General features: G+C 38.4%; 1 protein-coding gene across 1 annotated transcript in view; it reads right to left on the bottom strand.

Annotated features, from left to right (window-relative positions):
* The window catches only part of DDX10 (DEAD-box helicase 10), a 319725-nt gene that overhangs the window by 132939 nt on the left and 174531 nt on the right, over positions 1-12255 (bottom strand). Inside the window, exon 15 of the mRNA XM_069554961.1 lies at positions 6152-6271. Within this exon, the coding sequence (XP_069411062.1) occupies positions 6152-6271 (120 nt within the window). The remainder of the gene's footprint in view (positions 1-6151; positions 6272-12255) is intronic.

Here is a 12255-nt window from a genome sequence, read left to right as displayed (position 1 = left end):
GTTGCTTCAACATCATTTCAGCATTTGTAGTATGCAACATTCCACCAACTCAACTCCAGAAGATCTACACAGGGCAATAGCCAGGCTGAGCAGAGTGCCGCCTCGCCACCGCCATGGCACATCAGTGAACCTCGTCTAACACCTCTCAGCATACTGGGCTGTTTTACTTCTCTGTTTTCCTTACTAGCATTAACCTCCTTGAGGGTAGTCATATGTCTTATTCATGTATCCTGAGAACCTAACACATTATCTGGCATACATTATGTGCTCAAAATTGATGAAACACATATCAGCTGGTACCACACATAAAAACTGAAATAACTAAACTAAGCGTAAAGGAAAAAGTTAGTCTGGATTTCATAAGCCTGCTCAGATCTACACAATTTTATACAAACATTTTATGGTTAAGAACAAGGTGATAAAGAAGTCAGAGCACTATCTGAGAGTCAGGAGACATGGCTTAATGCCTTGGCTTTTTCACTAGCCCAGTGCGTAACCCTGAATGAATTACTTAATTTCCATACATCTGTATCATTGCTTGAAAAACAAGGTTTATTTGACTTAATCATGTTCCAGGCCTAACAGAGTAAAATTCTAGACAATTTAGACAAAAGCATTTCTCTTATTTTACCCTGTAACTGCTTGCCAGGAGGATTTAAGTAACTGCTACAGTTTCTGAAAGACTGCTAATTAAACCGCAGGAAAATGAAGGCTGTAGGCACACACATCACAGGTGTTAATGCCTCCTCTCACTCTTGCCATCAACTCATCCTTCAAGATGAGACTACCATAGAGTCACAGCTTGAAGCAAGGGTCACAAATGCATGAGCAGCACAGCAGCAGTCACAGAAGAAGCAGTGAGAGAGATGAGTGGTGCCAGTTAAGAACACCATCCACTGCTCTGACTTCTTTATCAGAGTGGAAAAAATTCATCCCTCTGTAAGTGGAACCCTTCCTTTCTTGTTTACTCAGTCATGTCCAGCTCTTTGCAACACCATGGACTGTAGCCCGCCAGGATCCTGTGTCCATGAGATTTCCAAGGCAAGAATACTGGAGTGGGTTGCCATTTCCTCCTCCAGGGGATCGTCCTAACCCAGGGATTGAATCCAAATCTCCTGTGCCTCCTGAATTGCAGGCAGATTCTTTACCACTGAGCCATCAGGGAAGCCAATGGGTGGAACAAATAGTAGCATTTCTTTCAGGGTTTTAGGTCAGAAGTTTCACCATGGCTTATAGTCATATAGTGCTCCTGTTGGCAATACATTTACAATGAAATATTTTACAGTTAAGGATTTACACTCAACCTGAAGTTAACTGGTATAATCTCTGCAGCTAAATTAGTAGCACAGTAAGGAATCTCAATACCCTAAAAGCACTAATCCTCTCTTACGTGAGCATATGACACAATACTACAACTATTTTCTGATTTAGTGTTTCTCAAGTGCTGACCTCTTTTCTGGATCACAGAGATTCATATATTTCAATTTTATAGGCTTCCTCTGCAACTTCAACAACAACTTCAAAATTTTAATTGCAATCAACTTTGTTAGTTTTCATATGATTTATACACCATTTCACTCCACATTGCCAGTGCAAATTTGGCCTTCTAAACCAAAACCTCATCCCCAAAGTAACATCCAAATCTTTGCTAAATACAGAATTAAAAGTAAACACATGCCACTGCATATGGATTGTGCAGGCAGCAATTATATTAATAATGATAATATATTTGATGTGACATGTGATACATTATAGTTAGAATAAAAAGCTCTGTTGTTTCACCAGGGTATAACACTTCTTCTGAGAGCTTACTATTTGTTAGGCACTGTTCTAAGTGCAGAGGACAGAGTAGTAAGCAGAGCCAACAAATACCTTTCCTCCTGTAACTTTTCTCATCTCAGTGGAATAGAAATACCTTCTCTCATTCCACTGCAGAGTAACTGATTTTCATGACCAATCTGTGAGGTAACCCCTTACCTACTCTATGGGATGTATTTACAATAAGACCAGGTAATTAAGAAAGGTAAACCAGACACCTATACATTTAAGGTTATTTTAAAGCAGAGAATTTTTCCCACAGCAAGCCAGTAAGTAAAAACATGCCAATATAGCATCTGAAATTGAGGAATCGCAGAGCAGAGGCTTTCTATAGTCAAGCAAAAGAAGCTGTGGTGAGTAGTTGTGTTACTATCCTTCTGCATGTTCCCAGAGTATGTTGAGAGATGGACCCTATGACAAGAAAGTCTTATCTATAAAAACAGGATCTGGGAAATTCAGAACAAACCCTGAAACAACCCAATCAAAAAATGGGCAGAATACCTAAATAGAAACATCTTCAAAGAAGACATACAGGTGGACAACAAACACATGAGAAGATGCTCAACATCACTAATTATTAGAGAAATGCAAATCAAAACTTTGAGTATCACTTCACACCAGTCAGAATGGCCATCATCAAAAAATCTACAAACATTACTCTCAGTGGTGAAAAACAAAGCATTCCCTCTAAGATCAGGAACAAGACAAGGGAGTGCACTCTCTTTACTACTATTCAACACAGTTTTAAAAGTCCTAGGTACAGCATTAGAGAAGAGAAAGATATGAATCCAAATCCGAAAAGAAGTAGAATTCTCACTTTTTGCAGATTACGTGATACTATATATACATAGAAAACCCAGAAGAAACTATCAGAAAATTACAACAGCTAATCAGTGAATTCAGCAAAGTCTCAGGATATAAGGTCAGTACACAGAAATCATTTACATTCCCATATGCTAACAATGAAAAATCAGAAAGAGAAATTAAGAAATCAATCCCATTCACCATTGCAACAAAAAGAATAAAATATCTAGGAATAAACCTATCTAAGGAGACAAAGTAACTGTATATGGAAAATTATAAGAGATTAATGAAAGAAATCAAATATGACATAAACAGATGGCAAGATATTCCATGTTCCTGGGAAGAATCAATACTGTGAAAATGACTATACTACCAAATGCAATCTACAGATTCAATGTGATCCCTATCAAATTATCAATGGTATTTTTCAGAGAACTAGAACAAAAAATTTCACAATTCATATGGAACACAAAAGACCCCAAATAGCAAAAGCAGTCTTGAGAAAGAAGAATGGAGCTGGAGGAATCAGTCTTCCTGACTTCAGACTATACTACAAAGCTACTTGATGGTATACTACTATACAATCAAGACAGTATGGTACTGGCACAAAAACAGAAATATAGATCAATGGAACAAGATGGAGAGCCCAGAGACAAATAGACGCACCTATGGGTACCTTTTTTTGTTTTTGTTTTTTTGACAAAAGAGGTAAGAATATACAATTGGGCAAAGATAGCGTCTTCAATAAGTGGTGCTGGGAAATAAGCTATGTGTAAAAGAATGAAATTAGAACACTTCCTAATGTCATACATAAAGATAAACTTGAAATGGATTAAAGACCTAAATGTAAGACTAGAAACTATAAAACTCTTAGAGGAAAACAGGTAGCACACTTGATGACATAAATTAAAGCAAGATCCCCTATGACCCACCTCCTGGAGTAATGGAAATAAAAACAAAAATAAACAAGTGGGACCTAATTAAACTTAAAAGCTTTTGCATAGTAAAGGAAACTATAAGCAAAGCGAAAAGACAACCATCAGAATGGGAGAAAATAATAGTAAAGGAAACAACTGACAAAGGATTAATTTCCAAAATATACAAGCAGCTCATGCAAATTAATACCAGAAAAACAAGCAACTCACTCAAAAAGTGGGAAAAGGACCTAAACAGACATTTCTCCAAAGAAGACATACAGATGGCTAACAAACACTTGAAAAGATGCTCAACAGTGCTCATTATTAGAGAAATGCAAATCAAAACTACAATGAGATAACCACCTCACACCAGTTAGAATGGCCATCATTAAAGAGTTTACAAACAATAAATGCTAGAGAGGCTGTGGAAAAAAGGGAACCCTCTTGCATAGCTGGTGGGAATGTAAATTGATACAGCCACTATGGAAAATGGTATGACAATTCCTTAAAAAAAACTAGGAATAAAACCACCATATGACCCAGCAATTCCACTATTAGGCATATATCCTGAGGAAACCAAAACTGAAAAGGACACACGTAGCCCAATGTTCACTGCAGCACTATTTACGACTGCTAGAACACTAAAGCAAACTAGACGTCCATCAACAGATGAATGGATAAAGCTGTGCTACATATATACAATGGAATACTACTCAGCCATAAAAAGGAACACATTTGAGTCAGTTCTAATGAGATAGACAAACCTAGAGCCTATTATACGGAGTGTGGAATCTAGAAAGATGGTACAGATGAATTTATTTGCAGGGCAGCAATGGAGAAACAGACATAAAGAACAGACTTATGGACACAGGAGGAAGGGAGGAAAGAGAGGGTGAGATGTATGGAGAGAATAACATGGAAATTCACAATACCATATGTAAAACAGATAGCCAGTGGGAGTTTGTTGTATGACTCAGGGACCTCAAACAGGGGCTCTGTAACAAAATCTAGAAGAGTGTGACAGGGAGGGAGATGGCAGGGAGGTTCAGGAGGGAAGGACATGGGTGTACCTATGGCTGATTCTTGTTGATTTCTGACAGAAAACAATAAAATTTGTAAAGCAATTATCCTTCAATGAAAAAATAAATAATTTTTAAAAATATACACCAAAAATTCTATGAACAATAAATGCTGGCTTGGTGTGGAGAAAAAAGAATCCTCCTATACTGTTGGTAGAATGCAAACAGTAACAGCCACTAGAGAGAACAGTGCAGAGGCTCCTAAAAAAACTAAAACTAGAACTACCATATGACTCAGCAATCCCATTCCTGGGCATATACGCAGAGAAAAATCATCATTCAGAAAGAAACATGCACCCCATTGTTACTGCAGCACTATTTCCAATAGTCAGGACATGGAAGCAACCTAAAAATCCGTCATAAAGAAAATGTGTTCTACACATACAATGGAATATTACTTAGCCATAAAAAGGAACAAAATTGTGCTGTTTGCAGAGATGTGGATGGACCCAGAGACTATCATACAGACTGAAGTAAGAGAGAAAGAGAAAAATAAGTATTCTTTTTTATATTTTATTTATAAAATTTATTTATATTTTATATTTATTTATTTAATTTTATTTTTAATAGGATAATTACTTTACAATATTTTGATAGTTTCTGCCAGACATTGATATGAATTTCCCATAAGTATACATATGTCTGTCCCCTTCCTTCTGAACCATGGTTCAAATATTATTTATTAACACATATATGTGGAATATATATGGTATATATGAACCATATAGAAAAATGGTATAGATGAACTTATTTGTGAAACAGAAAGACAGAGAACAAACATATGGATACCAATGGAGTGAGGGACTGGGATGGACTGGGAGACTGGGATTGGTATATATGTACTGGTGCATGGTGGCACTCAGTCGCTTAGTCGTGTTCAACTCTTGACTCTGCGAACCCATGGTCTGTAGCCTGCCAGGCTCCATTGTCCATGGGACTTTGCAGGCAAGAATACTGGAGTGGGTTGTCATTTCCTCCTCCAGGGGATCTTCCCAACCCAGAGATTAAATCTGGATCTCCTGCAATGGCAGGTGGATTCTTTACCAGTGAGCCACCTAAGAAGCACCATATATACACTACCATGTATAAAACAGGTAACTAATGAGAACTGATTGTACAGCACACGGAACCCTGCTCAATGCTCTGTGATGACCTAAGTGGGAAGGAAATCCCAGGAAGAGAGTACACACACACACACACACACACACACACACACACACATATGGCTGATTCACTTTGCGATACAACAGAAACTAACACACACAGCATTTTAAAGCAACTATACTCTGATTTAAAAAAAAGAAAACAAACTCTGTTGTTAATCATTAAGAGGTAGCCCAGCTTACTGTCACAAAGGCATTCTTGCCTACATATGTAGAGCTGACCAAATACCTACAGAAACAATGAAAGGAGTTTTCTGAGAGGTCTTGAGAAACATTCATTTTTCTTATTAAAAATGGCATGTCAGCAGCAGAATCAAACTTTCTAATACTTGGAAAGTACCACAGAAATGAAGCATTTATAGAATCTTACCTCTCCTTCATCGGTAAAAGTTATTTTCTTATTTACTTTAAAATTTCTCTTCATTACTTTTTTTGCTTCTGCAATCTTGGTCACTTTTTTCTTCACACTGGATTTAGAAGGTTCTTTCTTCTGTGTCAGAATATACCAAAAAAAAAAAAAAAGCATAGATGATTAGTTAAATGAGTGTCTTATATTAACAATTTAACATTGGCAATACACTTTCCAAACTTGAATGTGTTTATTGCTCATTGGCTAAAGAGAAGCACCAAAGTTGCTCTCCAGAAATAAAATTATCAGTGCTAAAGGAGTTTAAATTTCAATATGAGTGTTAGACATAAATAATCTTAAGTTTCTACTGTTAATAAACTGTTTTACTAAACTTCTGTTACTAAACTGCGCTATCGGAGAAGGCAATGGCACCCCACTCCAGTACTCTTGCCTGGAAAATCCCATGGACGGAGGAGCCTGGTAGGCTGCAGTCCATGGGGTCACTAAGAGTCGGACACGACTGAACAACTTCACTTTCACTTTTCACTTTCATGCATTGGAGAAGGAAATGGCAACCCACTCCAGTGTTCTTGCCTGGAGAATCCCAGGGACAGTGGAGCCTGGTGGGCTGCCGTCTATGGGGTCGCAAAGAGTCGGACACGACTGAAGCAACTTAGCAGCAGCAGCAGCAGCAGCAGCAGCACACTGTGCTATACTGATAATGCTGCAGCATTAGAAACTACATGATAATGTTATAAACAGACATATAAGGGAAAGCAAGCTTTCAGCTGAAAACAACACACTTGAAAAATAGCTATAACTTCCAGGAAAAAAACGTAAAATTTTTAGACTAGAAAAATGTTTCCCTGGAAAGCAATACATTGCTTTTCTCTAATACATTGTTTTTTACTTCCTCCCATTACAGTAATTCACTATATGAATACTGGGAAACATCCTATGACAGGGAAGTTGTGTTCAAAGGTGAAATGGTCTTACTGCACAAAGGTGAAATGTGTTCAAAGGTAAAAAGTCTTACTTCTTACTTTTACTTCTTGAGTAAGAAGCAAGACTTTGTGAACAGGAATTTTGTCAACCAAAATAAATGGCTCCCTTTAGTACCATGTAAATACAGAGCACTAATAAGACTTTCTTCTACCCAGTCATTACTCCCACTCCCCCTTTACCCTGCAAACACTTATCAAAGAACATGAACAACACAACCACCAGGCTGGAGATTATGTTCTGAACTCCTACTAGGTCTTCTTAGTTTTATCACTAGGCTGATTCTTAACAATCCTGGGTTGACAGATACTTTGTCATCAACCTTCAACTTATGATAGAGAGAATGTCTATCAAAAAGTGCAAAGCTGAGGGGATCATTATAACATAAAAATAATTAAACAGGAGTGAGCTTTAACTGCTTAAATAAAAGGACAAAAAAATAATAAGGAGAAACAGGAGCAAACTTGCTGGACGTGATGAGACTGTTCTACCACTTAATAGGAGTTTGTGTATACACCTGTCAAAATTCAAATGTTACACTTAAAATTGGTGTGTTTCACTGTATATAAATTTCTACCACAAAAAATAATCCTGTAAACTGAACTTTAGTTAATGCCAGGCAAGCTGAAGTATATGGAAAAAAGTACAATGATACTGGCAACTTACTAAAAAATGCATTAAATGAAAAAATGATGATGAATGGATTGACAGAAAACTACATGAGAAAGGAAATACGTAAAAAGATAATTGCAGAATATGAGTGATGGATATTTGGTATCAAAGTACACGTTTTCAACCTTTCCATATGTTTGAAATTTTTTGTAATAAAACACAAAAGGCCAGTCAAAGAACAAGATAAATGGTCAAAAAGCTAAGATAACAAAAACTGTCAGAATAAAATAATAGAAAAATTAATCCTTCAGAGTGAAACCTCAGAGTGATGTGGGTCTATATCAAGAGATTTAGGGAAATCCATGACATCTCTAAAATTAAATAACAAAACTTGGGGGTGTTACATCTTTGCAATTTTATGTTAATCATGGTTTCTAAAAGGGATCTGTGTTCTCCCCCTCCTACCCACACACACTAAAAGGTTAAACTGTTCATTTGTTTTAGGGAAGTCACTGAAAGAAGGAACAGAAATGTCAGCATGGGTGAGGAGACAAACATGCATTTTCCTAAAAGGCTGTGGTATAGGTCTGATACTCTAGAATTAATCCTCACTCATTCAAATATGCATTGTTATCAACATGGAGGATATCATAGTACACAATGCCCCAGCAGTGAAAGATACAGATGGATTCTCAACCCTCAAGGAACCTAACTTAATCAATGGGGGAAAAAATTTAAATTATTTAATCACAGATGTATCGAGTGCTCAGACAAAACATAGAGGATGAATTCTTTAATAGGGTGCCTGCCCTAGCTAGTCTAGAGTAAGGAGAGGAAGTCAAAGAAACCTTCCTTTTGAGGAACACATGCTTGTACAGAGTAGCAAACATCACTGCATTAGTGATGTATTTGTGATGAACAAATACCTCTGTGTGCCCACTGATGGAGTATTTCACATACAGCTTATAGAGTTTTAGTTCAATGCCATTCTTTTGACTATTAATTTTAGCAGGTAACACATGTTTATATATTTTATAAAGGATATTCAGTTAAAAAGTTGTATGTATGTCTTCTTCAGCTATTTCAGCTTATGTCCAAAGAATCAAATGAATTCTGACCATTAGTTTGCTAGTGTATGACAGTGCAATTGTGCAGTAGTTTGAACATTCTTTGGCATTGGAATGAAAATTGACCGTTTCCAGTCCTGTGGCCACTACTCAGTTTTCCAAATTTGCTGGCATATTGAGTGTAGCACTTTCACAGCATCATCTTTTAGGATTTGAAACAGCTCACCAGGAATTCCAACACCTCCACCTGCTTTGTTCATAGTGATGCTTCCTGGAGCCCACTTGACTTCACATTCCAGGATGTCTGCCTCTAGGTGAGTGATCACAGCATCATAGTTATCTGGCTCGTGAAGATTTTTTTTGTACAGTTCTTCTGTGTATTCTTGCCACCTCTTCTTAATATCTTCTGCTGTTAGGTCCATACTTTTTCTGTCCTTTATTGTGCCTATCTCTGTATGAAATATTCCCTTGATGTTTCTAATTTTCTTGAAGAAATCTCTAGTCTTTTCCATTTTACTGTTTTCCTCTATTTTTTGCACTGATCACTGAGGAAAGCTTTCTTATCTCTCCGTGCTATTCACTGGAACTCTGCATTCAAATGGGTATATCTTTCCTTTTCTCCTTTGCCTTTCACTTCTCTTCTTTTCTCAGCTATTTGTAAGGCCTCTTCAAACAACCACTTTGCCTTTTTTCATTTATTTTTCTTGGGGATGGTCTTCATCCATGCCTCCTGTACAATTCCACAATCCTCCATCCATAGTTCATCAGGCACTCTATCAGATCTAATCCCTTGAGTCTACAATCAGTTCAGTTCAGTTCAGTCGCTCATGCGTGTCTGACATTTTGTGACCCCATGAACTGTAGCACGCCAGGCCTCCTTGTCCATCACCAACTCCTGGAGTTCACTCAGACTCACGTCCATCGAGTCCGTGATGCCATCCAGCCATCTCATCCTCGGTTGTCCCCTTCTCCTCCTGCCCCCAATCCCTCCCAGCATCAGAGTCTTTTCCAATGAGTCAACTCTTCGCAAGAGGTGGCCAAAGCACTGGAGTTTTCAGCTTTAGCATCATTCCTTCCAAAGAGTACCCAGGACTGATCTTTAGAATGGACTGGTTGGATCTCCTTGCAGTTCAAGGGACTCTCAAGAGTCTTCTCCAACAACACAGTTCAAAAGCATCAATTCTTCAGCGCTCGGCTTTCTTCACAGTCCAACTCTCACATCCATACATGACCACTGGAAAAACCATAGCCTTGACGAGATGGACCTTAGACGGCAAAGTAATGTCCCTGCTTTTGAATATGCTGTCTAGGTTGGTTATAACTTTCCTTCCAATGAGTAAGCGTCTTTTAACTTCATCACTGCAATCACCATCTTCAGTGATTTTGGAGCCCCAAAAATAAAGTCTGACACTGTTTCCCCATTTATTTCCCATGAAGTGATGGGATCAGATGCCATGATCTTAGGTTTCTGAATGTTGAGCTTTAAGCCAACTTTTTCACTCTCCTCTTTCACTTTCATCAAGAGGCTTTTGAGTTCCTCTTCACTTTCTGCCATAAGGGTGGTGTCATCTGCATATCTGAGGTTATTCATATTTCTCCCGGCAATCTTGATTCCAGCTTGTGCTTCTTCCAGCCCAGCGTTTCTCATGATGTACTCTGCATATAAGTAAATAAGCAGGGTGACAATATACAGCCTGGACGTACTCCTTTTCCTATTTGGAACCAGTCTGTTGTTCCATGTCCAGTTCTAACTGTTGCTGTGGAGGAGCTGGAAGGCTTTAACCAAATACTGAAAATGTATTTGCTCCACTCATGACGAAGGTTGGAAGCTGGGACGAGCATAACAAAGGGTTATGAGCATTCACAGAGTGCCCAAGGCTGGGAAGGGATGACGAAGGGTCAATACGCCCGGCCTTGAGGCGTTCGAAGGCTTCCTTCTGATCATCTGCTTCTGAGAGCAAGGACTGTTGTTTCATGATAAGACTCCCTTTAGAGTTTTGCCAAAGCTATGTTATGGCTTGGGCGGTAGGAACTGTATTTTATGCTTGAATGTTTTAATGTTTATCTGGAATGGCTACGTGCAAGTCAGCCTTATGCTCTATTCCCTGAAAATTATAAAACTACACAATTGGATAATAAACTTTGTCAGTCCACTAGAGGCTGTCCCTGAGTGTCCTTTTCAGAGTGCGGTTCTCTGAGCCTTACAGTTGCTTCCTGACCTGCATATAGGTTTCTCAAGAGGCAGGTCAGGTGGTCTGGTATTCCCGTCTCTTTCAGAATTGTCCACAGTTTATTGTGATCCACACAGTCAAAGGCTTTCGCATATTCAATAAAACAGAAACAGATGTTTTTCTGGAACTCTCTTGCTTTTTTGATGATCCAGCAGATGTTGGCAATTTGATCTCTGGTTCTTCTGCCTTTTCTAAAACCAGCTTGCACATCTGGAAGTTCACAGTTCATATATTGCTGAGGCCTGGCTTGGAGAATTTTGAGCATTACTTTTCTAACGTGTGAAATGAGTGCAACTGTGTGGTAGTTTGAGCATTCTTTGGCATTGCCTTTCTTTGGAATTGGAATGAAAACTGACCTTTAATATTGCATAGGAACCTGGAATGTCAGGTCCATGAATCAAGGCAAATTGGAAGTGGTCAAACAAGAGATGGCAAGAGTGAATGTTGACATTCTAGGAATCAGCAAACTAAAATGGACTGGAATCGGTGAATTTAACTCAGATGACCATTAGATCTACTACCGTGGGCAAGAATACCTTAGAAGAAATGGAGTAGCCATCATGGTCAACAAAAGAGTCCGAAATGCAGTACTTGGATGCAATCTCAAAAACGACAGAATGATCTCTGTTTGTTTCCAAGGCAAACTATTCAATATCACAGTAATCCAAGTCTATGCCCCAACCAATAACGCTGAAGAAGCTGAAGTTGAATGGTTCTATGAAGACCTACAAGACCTTTTAGAACTAACACCCAAAAAAGATGTCCTTTTCATTATAGGGGACTGGAATGCAAAAGTAGGAAGTCAAGAAACACCTGGAGTAACAGGCAAATTTGGCCTTGTAATATGGAATGAAGCAGGGCAAGACTAATAGAGTTCTGCCAAGAGAATGCACTGGTCATAGCAAACACCTTCTTCCAACAACACAAGAGAAGACTCTACACATGGACATCACCAGATGGCCAACACCGAAATCAGACTGATTAGTTTCTTTGCAACCAAAGATAGAGAAGCTCTATACAGTCCGTAAAAACAAGACCAGGAGCTGACTGTGGCTCAGATCATGAACTCCTTATTGCCAAATTCAGACTTAAATTGAAGAAAGTACAGAAAACCACTAGACCATTCAAGCATGACCTAAATCAAATCCCTTATGATTATACAGTGGAAGTGAGAAATAGATTTAAGGGACTAGATCTGATAGACAGATTGCCT

The sequence above is a fragment of the Ovis canadensis genome, chromosome 15, assembly GCF_042477335.2.
Source record: "Ovis canadensis isolate MfBH-ARS-UI-01 breed Bighorn chromosome 15, ARS-UI_OviCan_v2, whole genome shotgun sequence".
NCBI lineage: Eukaryota > Metazoa > Chordata > Mammalia > Artiodactyla > Bovidae > Ovis > Ovis canadensis.
This window is presented reverse-complemented; position numbering and strand designations above follow the sequence as displayed.